Below are 16,355 nucleotides of genomic sequence, written 5' to 3'. Positions count from 1 at the left end.
ATTACATTTCTTCATCATAGATACACCTTTCTGTTCGTTAAAGGGATGGTCCGGGCTGAAAATATTTATATCTTAATACATAGAGTAGAATTCACTGAGCAAAATGCCGAAAATTTCATCAAAATCGGATAACAAATTATAAAGTTATTGAAGTTTGAAGTTTAGCAATATTTTGTGAAAACAGTCGTCATGAATATTCATTAGGTGGTCTGATGATGTCACATCTCCACTCTCCGTTTTTTATGTTATTACATAAAATCATATTTTGTTCATTATTTCATACTTGTGTGAATAATATGTCTCTCATATAATGAAATAAGTTGCAGCAATAAATATATAATGCACTAAATCAGTTGTCAATCCAATCTTTCTAGTTCTTGGAGGAAAAAATTTGAATAAACCTAATTTCATATAATAAAATACAAAAGAACAAGTGGAGATGTGACATCGTCAGCCCACCTAATGAATATTCATGACGACTGTTTTTACAAAATATTACTAAACTTTAAAATTCAATAACTTTGTTATCCGATTTTGATGAAATTTTCGGCATTTTGCTCAGTGAATTCTACTCTATTTGTTAAGCTATAAATACTTTCAGCCCGGACTATCCCTTTAAGGATTTAAATTCTATCGGTGTTACACTTTTTATTTAAAATAGGAGCTTGGGCACTTGCTTTACATATTTGGCAATTGGATATCAGAAAGCGGCTGACAAAGGTTATATCCCTTATACATGTATTCTGAAAATTGCAGCCCATGGTGCTTTATAAAAACGCTGCACCTGGTAGAATTAAATTTTGATGTAAAATTTGTAAATTCATCCAACACACACTATTTTAATTTATATGTTTCACATCCATTTTGGGGCACAATAGTAATGACATGAACTAATGACAAGCAATTTTGGGGGATTTACCATAACTAAAGATAGGCTTTTAGCATTCAAGTTATGCTAACCAAGGGGGTAAACTGTCGATTATTCTATTGCTCTTATTATTCTTTTCTAATGCTTTTCCGTCCATCATCATTTCGTCTAACAACCATCAAGTCCAATGGCACCCCGTCTTATAACCAGTTCGTTTATGACCATTTTTGTCTCATAACAAGTTGGTCTAATATCATTTTCTTTTCATTCAATTTGCCCAATTAACACTATTCCAATTAGACCAAATGGCATACTTATTGGCTATTGGACCAACTGATTATTAGACCAAATGGTGAGTGGACGAAATGGCAATTTGACCATGTGGATAGTGGATGATCAGATGGTAGACCAAATGATAGCAGACAAGTTGGTAACTGGACGAAATGGCATTAGACCAATTGGAAATAACCCAACCTGGGGTTAAATCCCGGCATCAGGATTTTAAAGCAGTGGGAAACGGAAGGCACTGAAGCGTTGGGGGCAGGGGCATTGGAACATCCCCCCTTGGGGCTGCCAGTGTCCTAATGAGTCAATATTTTTGAGGGGCACAACACAAGGGGGAATTTTTTTCAAAATAGCAGCCAGCAAATATTTTGAGGGGGTATGTTTGGGTTTGACACATTAAAAAATAAAATCACACAAGATTAACAATTTGATAGAGTTCATTTTATTTTTTCTTGATGACAAGAGAATTTCATCTGATCTCAGTTCCTCTTGCATATTCAATATTATAAACAATATAAAAAACATCTTAACTGTAGTTTACAACAGAAACAGTCAATTAAATCTCAAATATAGACAACAAATACTCAAAGAGAATTGGCAATAATATATTGCTTCTGTTAACACCTGAACTACAGTGCAAATGTGCTGTCAATATGTACAAGTTTTGCACAAGTCAAATGTAGTCCACTGTTTTGTTTTTCAAATTCAAAGGATTAATCATAAGGAGTCATCACAGAGTTGACCAAAACAATGGGGACCTGGGCGGGAAATAAAATCCTACATTTCACACACACACAGCACTGCTCACACAACAATTCATAACTGTGAAACAGGTCACAAATTTGCCGAGTGAACATAGCAATGTACCATTTCACTAGAGATCTTTCTCATTAGAAATACATGTACACAAGGTGATTAAATCAACAGGGCATGGATGATGGGTCAAAAGGAACTCCATCTCACAATAATCAAAGCATCTATTGTAAGTTAATTTTTAACTAATTCTTATGATGTACCAACTACCAATACTCCAAGAAAAGTGGGGGCAATGTAATAGGATTTGAATAAAACGAATGAAGTGTGGTTAGGTTTGGAAGAAAGCCAGGTTTTCCATCATATCAAATGTGGTCTGAAAAGTGTATTACATGAAAGTACTTTATATCAAAGCCCCTTGAATCATTTATTACAGTGTGCTGTCTGAATGTGTAATCAAATAGGTTTCCAGCTCGGATGTAATGAACATCTAAAGCTAGTGATAGACCGAGTAATACATGCAATAGTAGTCTGCCTTTCTGCAAACATGATTTCAAGCTCTAGGGCTTTTACCTCTCCAACAACAGTACCATTTTAGAGAAGAGCAGATAGTACCTGAACACTAATATCTTTCACTGGACATTACTTGGAACACTTCAATCACATTCATATATATTTTCTTGGTTTTTTTTACTTGCTTTATCAGTTATTATTATCATGATTCTCGTAATAATGGTTATATACAGGAAGATACTTTATTCAGGACTTGCAAAAATAAAAGCACAATGCGATTCAGAATTTGTGGTATATGGGTAGTCTTCACGATGTTCATATCCACATATAAATTGCATCTGTGCAAGGACATCAGAAGAAGATATTTCCAATGAATTTTCAATATAACACTTTAGCAAACTGACTGAAAAGGCTTTCAGTCAGTTTTTAAAATTGAAGTGAATACACAAATATAACCGCTTCCTCAGAAATTTTAGAGTTCTCTCAAAAAGGCATACTACATGACAACTAAACCAATTTGTACAATATGTTTAAAAATAATTATGTTGCTGAAAAGGATTATGAGAAACCTCATAGTGTCAATATGTGTGTTTTTTTTTAAACCAAGAACTGCTAAGAGGACAATCATGTAAATGTCAACTAATAGCATACTTTATCAGACAATAAAACAGTATCAGATCATGATCACTAGGACCATAAGACCAAATTTCAAATATTATGTATCATAACCAAGAATTCTGATTTGGCACTCACAAATTTAAGTTAAATGAATCTCAATTATTCATATTTCAATTTGAAGCAGTTTTGTAAATTAATAAAATTCATAGACACAATGTCTTCAAAACACTTCAGAAAAGCATGACAATTACAAAATTGATATTTTAATAATCTAGTACAAGTCAATGCAAACATAAATAGAATAATCACACTAACAATTTTATTCTTCAACAGGGCTAGATATATTCACCTGAGATTTTAATTGTGCAATTATAGCTGGGGCTTGAATTTCCTTGAAATGTGTTTTTTTCTTATCAGCCGGAAGCACAGTAAATCAAAAGCTGCTTGTTGAAACATGTGAGGATTCAACTAAAATAATCATATCAAGTATTCTTTTACAACCAACAAATAATAATACCATTTCGGCTTCTTTTTCAAATATCTGTACTTGCATAAGAAAGTATACCTATGCTCCAGAAATACCTTATGTTAGGTTACCATTGCCGATTTATCAACTTGATTAGGCCAGATCAAGTTGCTTAAAATTCGGCCTAGTAACTTATAAATGTAGCCCATCATGGTAATGAGGGCAAATCTACTTTGAACAGACAAATCAGCAATGCTCTGGCTCCCTACTTATTTCTTTTTTTTTTTTAGGACACATTCATAATACTGGTGTAGGTACAAGGGCAGCGTCAATAAAGGTATACCAAAGCCAACCATGGCAGATTCGCAAAGATGATCTTGCTGAGCTGGACCAACCAAGATCTCAAATAGCAATATCAGGCGTGATTCTTATGAAACTTCAGCAGTGGAAGTGCACTAGACAAGGAAACAAGTGGAATGCCTCTGGCCGTCTCACCTGCATCACGCGATTCAATATAGCAGCAGTGCTGATTTTGAAAACTACTATAACTCGCACAAGATGTTCAGTGATACTTCGTTACTCTTATTTCCACGTTTTATGAACTAGACCAATACACTTATAGAGATATGATGGCAATTCAACAAATACCCCCAACGTGGCCAAAGTTCTTTGACCTTACATGACCTTTGACCTTGATCATGTGACCTGAAACTCGCACAGGATGTTCAGTGATACTTGATTACTATTATGTCCAAGTTTTATGAACTAGACCAACACACTTTCAAATTTATGGCTGTAATTCAACAAACACCCCAATTTGGCCAAAGTTCATTGACCCTAAATGACCTTTGACCTTGATCATGTGACCTGAAACTTGCACAGGATGTTCAGTAATACTTGATTACTATTATGTCCAAGTTTCATGAATCAGATCCATAAACTTTCAAAGTTATGATGGTAATTCAACAGATATCCCCAATTCGGCCAAAGTTCATTGACCCTAAATGACCTTTGACCTTGGTCATGTGACGTGAAACTCATGCAGGATGTTCAGTGATACTTGATTAACCTTATGTATAAGTTTCATGAACTAGGTCCATATATTTTCTAAGTTATGATGACATTTCAAAAACTTAACCTTAGGTTAAGATTTTGATGTTGATTCCCCCAACATGGTCTAAGTTCATTGACCCTAAATGACCTTTGACCTTGGTCATGTGACATGAAACTCAGGCAGGATGTTCAGTAATACTTGATTAACCTTATGGCCAAGTTTCATGAACTAGGTCCATATACTTTCTAAGTTATGCTGTCATTTCAAAAACTTAACCTCAGGTTAAGATTTGGTGTTGACGCCGCCGCCGCCGTCGCCGTCGCCGTCGGAAAAGCGGCGCCTATAGTCTCACTCTGCTATGCAGGTGAGACAAAAATGTGTATTGGACTGTGTGTGTATGTCTTTCATCATCTATTTCTCATCTCACATTTTATTACGATCCTTTTCCAAAATGTGTAGTCATCAACAATGACATTGCCAAGAACAAGCAAACGCAAATGAGTTCGATTTACGTACCCATTAGGATCATTGTTAAGAGGGTTCCCGCTGACTCTTCCATAAACTGCAGTTGTATTGGTCAAAAAGCCTACCGAGCAATGATTTAAGAACCTCTCTGGAAACATCATTGAAAGGGTCTAAAGACAAGCTGACATGTTGGTACACAACAATTACAGCTGTGGTATTCAGCAGTAAGAACTCTTACAACCCTCAGTCGTATTAAGCAGCCACTACATCCTGCATACACTTGACCATCTCTTATTAGATGAAGCCATCTTCCAACACTACGGGTTTCAAGCCAAGTAGCCAGGTGTAAATTTCATCATAAATCAAAATCAGCTGGGTCTTTCTTGTAGAGCTTCCCATAGCGTCCCATATACTTCTTGATGTATTCTTTAGCCTTGTGTTTGACATTCTCGTTGACTTCCAGGTCCTCGATATTCCGGCAGTGTTTCAGCTCTTTAGCCATGATGCCATGGGTCAGCTTCCGAGCAAGATGCTTGAAGTCCTCTGTGTTAGTGATGCGCCCCATCTTACAGTCTGGCTTGCGGTATGCATTGAGGTAGCCAACGACATGGTGGGACATCTAGGACAGGGAAAGTGAAAAAAAGGAACATGGATAGAATTATCAAGAGGTCAAGTTATTCCAAAAAGCTGCATTGCTTTTATCTTTATTTTGTCTTGTATTTCTTCCATCTTCTTCCAATGAAAGCTCCAACACATCTTCTTACAGCGATAATCTAACTTCATAAGGCTGTTTCTAAGTTACTTACAAATTTGTGCATGACTGATAACAATTTCATTCACTAAATAAGATTCTCAATAACTTTTATCCTTATCAGCTTAAGTCGAAATTTCATCTTTTAAGATTGAAACTCCCTTTGCTTAAGCCAACTTGAATACAAATTCATTTGCCAAGTTGATTAGAATTGTACAACGTTAACTCTCATTTGAAAGCAAGGAAAAAATTGGCATCTCATTTAGCACAAGAAAGGGTCATCCGTTGTATATAAAATTGTGAGCAACTCACAAAACTGCTTTATGAAACAGCCCCTTTGGATATATCAACCAAGTGATGAGGCTTACCTTTGACCTGAAAGCCTCCTTGAGTCTCTTGGCAGCTTCAGAGGAAGTATCAGCAGGAGCCGTAGTTGTCTTCTGTCTAGACTTCTCATCATAGGTTGGCGTATTAGATCCACCACCAGCCTCCTCGTCATACATTTCACCTTCATTATCCTCCCACGTCGGCATCTCCCACTGAGTTTGCCTTGTAACTGAGTGGTAGTAATAGGTTTTTCCCTCAGCATCCTGTGCAGTCTTCCACTTGGGAGGAAGCTTGGCAGTCTTTGGTTTGGCAGGGGGTGAAGGAATAGACTCTGTAACCTGTTTCATATCAAGAGAGAATAAGAATTTTTTATAAGGATTTTTTCTTCATTTATAAAAACAAATATTGCAATTAGAGGCTCGATGCAACAACTGAAATGCTGAGAGAATTTGACAGTGCTTGGTACATACATCAGATTAAACTAAATTTCTGATCACTCCCCATTCAAAAGGAGGTGCAATACTCATTAATATAGTGCAGAGCTGCCAACATTGGAAAGATAGAATCCAGTAGATTTCGCGGAGGTTTGATTTTGTGAGGGAGCGGCGTAACGTTGTCCCACGGATGGGAGTTTTGGGTAGCAAAACAAAAGTCATTAAGAAACAACATTTGATAGTAACTGACAGCTGTCTTAACCATCAAACAAAATTCCGATAGATTAAATGCATATTAGAGAGAATTCTGAATTGTCATTGACTAAATATACACTTCAATACAGTAGATTTTTTAAATAATTCATAAAAGAATGCATTCAACATGAAAATACCTTTAATTGGCCAGAGGGGGCGGGGGGAAGGGGCTGCAGTAGTGGTAAACATGGTCGATGAGCTTTATATGTGGACTGTTTAAAGTCTCTGAGGGATTCCTGTGAAAATTGTCACACATTCCCATTGGCCATTCCGCTTGAAAATTATCTTTATACTTCGAAAAGTATTTTGTCGTCTTGGTCTTGGATGAATCCATCTCCATGATCTCCATGGACCATGGTCAATGACGATGCGATTGTAGTGTCGATGAATCGGGACGGGGCGTGCTTCGCACAGCTCAGCCAGCCAGCCAGCGCCAGGCTAGCTCACTCACGAAAGACAAAAAGGTTCGAATCCGATCAACCCAAGTGAAAGTAGGCGAAAAAATCTCCACTTTGCTTCTGGTTCTTCAGGATTGTCAAAAAAAATTATTTGTGAAACTGAAAGTCGGGGTGCAAAAGTAATTCACTTGTTAATCCCATCGTTGATCCACAGTTTCAGCTCGAATAAAGCACCCATAAGCTTACGAAAAATGCCTCGCAGTGCTCGTTAACTTCCCTACTCGTAGCTTCCTGGCGCAGCGCGGCCGGCTGGAGCCGCGCCGGGGGCCATGTGCATGGAGTACCGCTGAAGTGTTTTCATCACACACAGAACCCGGAAATGAAATGGCTTGTTAGACTACTTCACCAGTCGTTCAGTAAAATTATCTTCATTTACATTGGAAATCAATGTACGATTATACAAAAACTGGTAAAAGTTACTGGGTAAAATGAAAATGTGATAAGGAGGTTCCACGTGGGTGTTAGGGAGTTGAACATGCTAGACTCGTAAAACAGTCGTTTGTATGAATTTTACAATTTAACAGCTAAAAATCCTGATTATCCGGGAGATTTTGGCATGGGGTCGGGAGAACGGGAGATTGGATCGCAATCCAGTATTCTCCCGCAGGATCCGGGAGACTTGGAAGCTCTGTATAGTGTCATCTATCAAGAAATAATCTATTCTGAGGCTTACTGTTATGAGCTCCAGCTGCCATTTTCCAGTGCATTCAAGGAATTACTACTGCAAGGTACCCATTCCTCAGTGAATAATCCAGAAATGAGGTCAGGGAAATATTAAGTGCCTACCTGTGGTTGTTGTTGTTGCACTCCAGCCATTTGTTGCTGATGTTGAACATGAGAGATGCCCTGCTCTGTTGCAGCTAAAGGAACAATGGTCTGTGTCACCAACATGCCATCTGGAGTGACAAAGGTGAAGGTTGTCTGGGCAGCTTGCTGTGGCTGTATTCAAGAGAAAGACTCAATGTAAATCGTATGAAGCTTTACTTCTAAATGTAAAAAAATTGGGGGAAAATGCTCAGAATTGCCATAACATGGGATATCAGCACAAATTTGTACTTTAAATGAAGAATTCAAACCATGTCTACCAACATTTTCAGAAAAGTCCCCAAACCATTTATATCTAATAGACGTTATGTTTGTGATGTCATTATTTCATCACACCCTCCCTCACAAAACATAGAAAAACGCATAGAGTTGTCAGAGGTGCACAAGCTGAAGATCACCAACCCATGCATGGCAATGGCTTCAGCCTCCATGAAGGCAGCATGATGATATCAATGCATAAGGTCTATTCAATAAATGTCATTAGATAGTATGTCAGCACTCAACACTGCATATCATCATGTGTAATATATTACATCAGAGCATTGAAGCAAGATCACGCAATAGAACAAGTTCATGACATTTGCCACAGCATGCCATGAAACTGGAATAATCAACCTATAAAACTTACTGCTTGAGGTAGTACTGGTGTCTGTAAGACTTGGGGTGCTTGGGCCACTGGGAGAACACCTGGGGCAGCCTGAGCAGGAGCATAACTCTGTGGGTTTACACTAGCCACGCTGGATGAGGGTAAAGGTAGTACTGGACTGGCACTGCTGACAGGTGCAGCTGGGGCCACGTAGGTAGTAGATGGAGGACTCTTCTTGGAGGACTGCACAAAAAGATAAAGATGTGGATACAAGAGGGTAACACATACTTGATGCCTCATGGAAATATGCAAGATCGTTATTCATGTGTAAATTTATGTGATACATGGAACATGTTTTTTGGTGAGCAACTTTTGAAAACAATATTTGATTCAATATCTAATCAAAACACAAACGGAGATGTGAGACAATTTCCTATCATTTACATTTATGCAGTACATACAATTGTACATGAAACATGAACATGCTTAATTTCATTTCCACTCAATTTCACGAAATTATTAATCACATTAATTGTTCAATCTAAATATACTGCTTCAGTCATCTCATTGTTTGGGTTAACTTGGACTAATAACAAAATGCTAAAGAAATTAATGAAGAAGAAAGGAAATCAACAAACCTTAGCTGCACTCTTCTGTGATTTTGACTTCTTTGATTTGCGAGTTGGGACAGGCAACGAAGGGGGAGGCATCAGCTCTTCTTCACGTGGACCTGGTTGGTTGGGTACCTGGGCAGGTCCTGCAGCAGGAATGGGTACAACCTGTGGCACATGCACTTCCTGAGGTGGTACTGCATCCACCGGAGGTTGCATCATTTGGGGTTGTGGAGTGTACATACTAGGGTCTCCCGGATGGGGCTGCCCCCCTAAGAGATGAACATCCATGTTAGGCTGGAAATGTTGCCCCATCATGTGTGGGTCCATACTAGGGTGCTCATGGTGGTGGTGTCCCATTACATTAGGATCCATGTCAGGGTGCATTTGGTACTCCATACCAGGGTGCATCTGCTCCATACCAGGATGAGGTAGTAGCCCCTCGTGTTGCTGTGGCATACCCATCATACCTGGAGGCCCATGTTCCTGAGGTGGGATTGGAAACCCGCTATCATCATACATCGGCTGTCCTTCGTGAGGAGGTGCCATGTGATGTTCATGCATAGGATGGTGGTATCCTTCCTCCATGCCCATGTGTTCATGTTGCTGCATCATTTCAGGAAACTGTCCTTGCATGTCTGGGTGGACGTGATCCGGATGATAGGGCATGTCAGGATGCGGCATGTCTGGATGTCCCATGTAGGGTTCCCCCATCGGCATCCCATCCATGTGCCCAGGTATGACCTCAATGGGCATCCCATGCTCATTGACCATCATACCCGGAGCATTGGGGTCCATGGGAAAACCATTGACATCTATGAACTGAGCCATCTGCTGCTGTCTCTGTTGCTCACTCTCCTGCCACTGAGCCATCATCAGGGCCTCTTGCTCTTTACGAGCCGCATCTTCCCTTTCCTTTGCTTCCACCTGCATCTCAAACAAATGTCTTCTCTCCTCTTTACTCATTTTCTTTGTATCTTTGTCCTTATCAATTTTTACATCCTCTTTGACCACTCCCTTTCCTTCCTTTGGTTCTTTTCCTTTAGCATCCTTCCAGGGTTTCCTGAGCTTCGGAGGTGTTGCATTTGCATCAGAGTCCTTTGACCAAGATGACTTGGTCTCCCGCTCTTTACTGTTGGATCTACTTCTTTTTCTTCTTGATTTATCATCACTTTTATCCCTATCTTTTCTATCTTTGTCTCGATGGCGATCTCGATCACCATCTCTACTTCTGTCCCTATGATGCCTATCATCTCTGTCCCTATTTCTATCCCTGTCTCTTCCATGATCACGATCTCGATGGCGATCTCTATCATAGTCTCTATCACGGTCGTATCTGCGATCCCTATCCCTGTCATGTTCACGATGCCTGTCTCTATCTTTTTCACTCTCCTTCTTTGGTATCCTATATATTTCCTGTTCAAATATAATTAAAAATAGAAAAAACCTTGAACTAAGATCTTGAAATCAGATGATCTCACAAAAAAATAATATTAATTGATTTTCTTACTGAAGACTAATCAACACAAACACATAATACCTTTATATTATGATGGCTTATTTCAAAGATATTTTTTGCTAATAAAAAAGAAATTAAGTTTCAATTCTGGGTCCCGTAATAAAGTTTAGCCCTTGATTACATACATCATTAAGTTCCATCAAGCATACAAATCAAATGAAAAGCTCTGTGTTACAAGCTACAGGATGAGGTCCAAATCATATTTCTTTGGCAGATATGTAGACCTGAAGAAATTCAGCATCAATGAAGACTTAATCAGTTAAAGAATTAATTTACTTCATATATGAAAAATTTCACAAGTAACACACCTTCAAGAGCAGGATTTCTCAATTTTCTTGCTTTAATTTATCGGCCTGTTGATATTGTCGCATTATGATAAAATTGTTTTACTTCTTTTAAACTATTAATTGCTCTGCTGGAATGTAGCGTCATATTGGGGTGAGGAGTGAATAGTAGTTGTAGATTTCTTGTAAATAAGTAAGGCACACATGCCCACCTTGAATAAATTCAAAGAAGAAAACTGGAAAATCCTGCATTTATCTTGCCTCTATAGTCCTACTAAGTAGGTTGAAATATCATGAAACTTTTAGGAAATTTATTTCATTAAGTGGTTGTCAGTCTTTGAAACTGAATTTCTTATGTATTTCTCTACTTCCTGGTCAGCTGGTATAAAGGAAATTGCAACAGTGACTGGCAGCATCGGTCACGCTCTGGTGGATCGACAGGCTTGACTCAAGACTATCCTGGTGGGTGTTTCATAAAGCTGTTTGTAAAGTTACCATGACTTTACACATGACTGGAATATGTTCTTTGGTTGTAAGTCAACTACACAGGGATATCAAAGAGCTAAAGAAAGGGTTACCAAACGTTTCGTAAAGTCATTTGTAAATTTGCGAACAGCTTTATGAAACACATACCAGGACTCCAATTTTTTAGTGCCCAATTTCATAAAAAACATCTTTTGAGGTTCTTTGATTTTATGGTCAAATACAGTCAAACCTGTGTTAGCAGCAACCTCTATAGCAGGCCTATTAACACTTATTAAACTGGCGGGGTCAATTTGACCCCCCAACAAATTTTGTCACTACGCCGTCGCACAATTTTTTTGACTGCGCCGCTCACTTACTTTTTACTTTCAAGTCTTGCGCATCTTTTGAGACCAAATTTGCGACGCCCGGGTACGCGGTTCCAAAATTACGCAACGTTTTGTTAGTGCATGTCAGACCAGAAATTGCTCAAAAACGTGATTCCGAGTGAAAAGTCAATGCAAATTGTGTTTTTCAACCAAAAATCATAAATGTATGATTATTTTTAGTTTTGTTGGTTTAAATGGATTTATTCTATGCTATTTATGATCGCAAAAGGGTCCTCGACAAAGTTCATCGGGAAAAACAATAAAAAACAAAGAAATACATAAGAATTAAAAAAACAATAAAATACATATTTTTGCTATTTTTTTGTAGATATTTGTTAGAAATGTAATAATTGATACTCCCACCAAAATTAGCATTCTACTAGCTATATAAATTGAGTTAAGGGCAAATACATACACAAAAAACAAATTTATGGCAAATTTCATATGCTTATTTGCATAATTAATTAATTAAAAATATAAAGAATTCATTTTTAAACAAATTTACCAAACAATCTTGTAGTTTAAATCCGGCTCTACGCGCTTGCAAATTTTCGCAGCGATTGCACAATCAGCGGCCGAGATCTGAGGAGGGGGGGGGGGGGGTCCCCCAGTATATACTGGTCCGAAATAGCCCAGTTAAGATTGGGTTAAGGGTCACATTTGGTGCTTCTCTTGGGTGGTCACTGTAGACAAATATGAAAACAATTCATATACACATGGTATCTAGTGGTAAATTACACAACAAATATATAGAATGAAACCTACTTTGAGGTCACTCCATGAGCTCAACAGAGATGAAATAATGTTGGCCAGTTCTGACTTGCCTTCCTCTTCATCTTCATCAGTTTTGCTTTCTGCCTCATTATCAGTCTCCGCTAAAACCATGCTTGATGGCTGCTCAACATTTGAAGTCCCGTTTCCAGATTCAGATGTACTGGCTGCCGAGGATTCACTAATAATAATGATATCCTCTGATTGTGACATCGCTGCGCCTGTCTCAGCATCAGACGAAGAGTTTTGAGATTGCACTTGTCTTGCTGCATCTGCAGCTAACGATTTAAGCGTCCTAACTTCAGTGTTGTCATTGACATCTTGAAGACCTGCTTCTGTGCTATCAACAACAGCACTTTCAAGAGCCATTTTGTCCTTGCTTAATGATTCTGCCACTGCACTACTAGAAGTCGCAGCGTCAGAGGCAGAGTCCGGTTGCCCTTGTGCCTCGTCACCCTGTTGCTCATTCTGGGAATCTTCTGCACTAGATGTTGGCTTCTCCATGGGTTCCTCTTCACTACCTGTAGATGTCGGAGATTCAGTGCTCTCTACTTCTAGCCTTTGCCGAAGCGCAAGCGGTAGTCCTGAAGGTGCTTCACTGTCCATATCACTTTCAGAACTTGTTGCTTCTGCAATTGATTTGAGCATCTCCATATTGGTACTCATGCTTGATGCCATGGCAGCTGAGATTGGCGTATCAGAGCGTGAGGGTGTCTCACTTGCACTTGACGAGTCAACGTCGCTGTCAGCCTTGGTAACAGAACTCATTTCTTGGGTTGGTCCTTGCTTGGCAAAGTCTCTTGCCCACCTTTCAATAACAGAAAGAACCTTGCTGTCTTCTAATGCATTCTTGTTAGGAATAGGAAGCTTGGCCAAGGTAGTGAGGATCTGCAGTGAAGCAAATAAGAATTTTATCAATTGAGAACTTGACACTGAACTGCACATTTTTGCCAGCACACATTTCAATGTCAATCATAAAACATGTCTCGTAAAAGGAGGGAAATTGTTTAATCTTGTATTGACAATATCAATATTCCAGTATCAGGAGATGCCAAACTGGCTCATAACATATGGCAGGGTCACAGTATTTAACCAATGCATTTGGAGTTTCAACAGTAAAATAGAATCATAGTTTTCAATCATACCAAGCACAATTGTCTAACCTCAGAATCCCTTTCTCTTGTGAGAATGTTCAGTGAATTTAGGCTTTGCCCAGCTAAGATGTAACAATACTGAGAAATATTTGTTGGATAAAATGCTTCAACTTCAATATTCTTATTGCAAATGTTTTGCAGACAAACTGATGACATCATAATGATTTCATCAAGATATTCCTTTGATATTGTACTTAAAAACAAAAGGGTTGTTATTGTTAAAGGACAAGTCCACCCCAACAAAAAATTGATTCGAATAAAAAGAGAAAAATTCAACAAGCATAACACTGAAAATTTCATCAAAATCGGATGTAAAATAAGAAAGTTATGACATTTTAAAGTTTCGCTTCATTTCACAAAAGAGTTATTTGAAGTTTCATTCCTTCCTGAATACGTGGAATTCCATTATTTTAACATTTTGTGGTTCAGGCAAGGAGGTCCTAATCGTCAAATTCGTAAAAATTGAAATATTGTATAATTCAAACAATAAAACACAAAAGAAATAGTGAGTGAGTGACATCATCGACTCTCTAATTTGGATGTAACTGGCTCGTTCATATAACTATTTTGTTAAAAATAAGCGAAACTTTGAAATGTCATAACTTTCTTATTTTACATCCGATTTTGATGAAATTTTCAGCATTGTGCTTGTCTGATTTTTCTCTATTGATTCAAATCAACATTTTGTTGGGGTGGACTTGACCTTTAAGCTTCGTTCTCACCTGCATTTGAAGTTCAGCAGGGTTATCTCCCAAGTCCACCATCCAGCTCCAGATCAGCCTGAGACCATGATGGAATAGGAAGTATTTCAGGTAAGTCTGCTCAGTCGTTTCCTATATATACATAGTAAAAGAACAGTATAAAGAATGAAACATAGGGTATATGCCCTGTTTCACAAAACTTGTTGCAAATATGAAATCAACATTCTATTACAAATTAAACCCTGCATCAATCAATAAGTTCCATCTACAGTTAATCTAGACATAAATGATTATGAATTACTGTCTAAAACACATCAAACCCAGAAAGACACAATGCTGCTGAGACAGAATGCATGCAGTATTCATCATTAAAAAAAAAAGGTTTTTAACTCATTTTGGATGAAAAAAATTGAGATACTATGGTCGTAAACTTCCACAATTAAAAACATTCAAGTCGCTCCCTCACAATGAAAGTAGCTCTTACCTGTAGCAATTTAAGAAGTGCAAGTCTCTGTTTTGGTTGATCTGCTCTCACCATGAACCTTGATAGTGCAATAGTGTGGTCATTGGACTGTAATCCACATTCATCTAACTCATCAACCATCTGTTGAATTTCATCTTCCAACTGTAATGGTAAAATATTTGAAACAATTACATGCATCATACTGAGTGTAGAACATCAGGAGTCTGTCTTACAAAGAGTTGTGATTGATCCGATCAATCAAAACTATGGACAGCTAGCAACATCAACATCTATTATGCATGATGTATATTCAAGCATTCATTGTTTTCTTGAAAATTCACTGCGCTTCTTTTTGTTTAACAAGTGGAACGCCTCTGGCAGTCTCGCCTGCATTACGCGATTTAATATAGCAGCAGTGCTAACTTTGAAAACTACTATTAAATAATCATTCACAAAAACACCATTCATATAATGACATAATACCACGTTCATTGACCATAAATGACATTTGAACGGTGACTTAAGACTTGTCAACTACACCCATGTCCACATTTCATTCACTCTATCCATAAACTTTCAAAGTTATGATGGCAATTCAACAATTACCCCAACATGGCCTAAGTTTATTGACCTTAACTGACCTTTGACCTTGGTTTTGTGACCTGAAACTCACAGGGGATGTTCAGTGATACTTGATTACTCTTATATCCCAAGTTGTATGAACTAGATCCATAAACTTTCAGAGTTAGGATGGTAATTCAACAAATACCCTCACACGGCCAAAGTTCATTGACCTTTAATGACCTTTGACCATGGTCATGTGACCTGAAACTCGTACAGGATGCTCACTGATACTTGATTACTCTTATGTCCAAGTTTTATGAACTAGATCCATAAACTTTCAGAGTTAGGATGGTAATTTAACAAATATCCCCAACACGGCCAAAGTTCATTGACCGTAAATGACCATTGACCATTGTCATGTGACCTGAAACTCGCACAGGATATTCAGTGGTACTTGATTAACCTTATGTCCAAGTTTCATGAAATAGATCCATAAATTTTTTAAGTTATGATAGTAATTCAACAAATACCAACTTGACCAAAGTTCATTGACCCTAAATGACCTTTGACCTTGGTCACGTGACCTGAAACTCAAGCAGGATGTTCAGTAATACTTGATTAACCTTATGCCCAAGTTTCATGAACTAGGTCCATATACTTTCTAAGTTATGATGTCATTTCAAAAACTTAACCTTCGGTTAAGATTTTGAAAATAATTCTCCCAACATGGTCTAAGTTCATTGACCCTAAATGACCTTTGACCTTGGTCATGTGACCTG

General features: G+C 38.1%; 1 protein-coding gene across 4 annotated transcripts in view; it reads right to left on the bottom strand.

Annotated features, from left to right (window-relative positions):
* Positions 1–1,572: 1,572 nt before the first annotated feature.
* LOC129258109 (histone-lysine N-methyltransferase SETD2-like) overlaps positions 1,573–16,355 on the bottom strand; it is a 38,145-nt gene continuing 23,362 nt past the window's right edge. For all 4 annotated transcript variants that reach the window (XM_054896523.2, XM_064096949.1, XM_064096958.1 and 1 more), the window contains exons 12-19: positions 15,034–15,174; positions 14,571–14,681; positions 12,689–13,582; positions 9,297–10,685; positions 8,701–8,901; positions 8,034–8,186; positions 6,142–6,438; positions 1,573–5,641 (exon numbers count right to left, since the gene is read on the bottom strand). In XM_054896523.2, the coding sequence (XP_054752498.2) occupies positions 5,378–5,641; positions 6,142–6,438; positions 8,034–8,186; positions 8,701–8,901; positions 9,297–10,685; positions 12,689–13,582; positions 14,571–14,681; positions 15,034–15,174 (3,450 nt within the window). In that variant the 3' untranslated portion in view covers positions 1,573–5,377. The remainder of the gene's footprint in view (positions 5,642–6,141; positions 6,439–8,033; positions 8,187–8,700; positions 8,902–9,296; positions 10,686–12,688; positions 13,583–14,570; positions 14,682–15,033; positions 15,175–16,355) is intronic.

This window comes from Lytechinus pictus, chromosome 1 (assembly GCF_037042905.1).
Source record: "Lytechinus pictus isolate F3 Inbred chromosome 1, Lp3.0, whole genome shotgun sequence".
NCBI lineage: Eukaryota > Metazoa > Echinodermata > Echinoidea > Temnopleuroida > Toxopneustidae > Lytechinus > Lytechinus pictus.
Note: the sequence above shows the minus strand (reverse complement) of the source record. Positions and strands in the feature narration are given on the sequence as shown.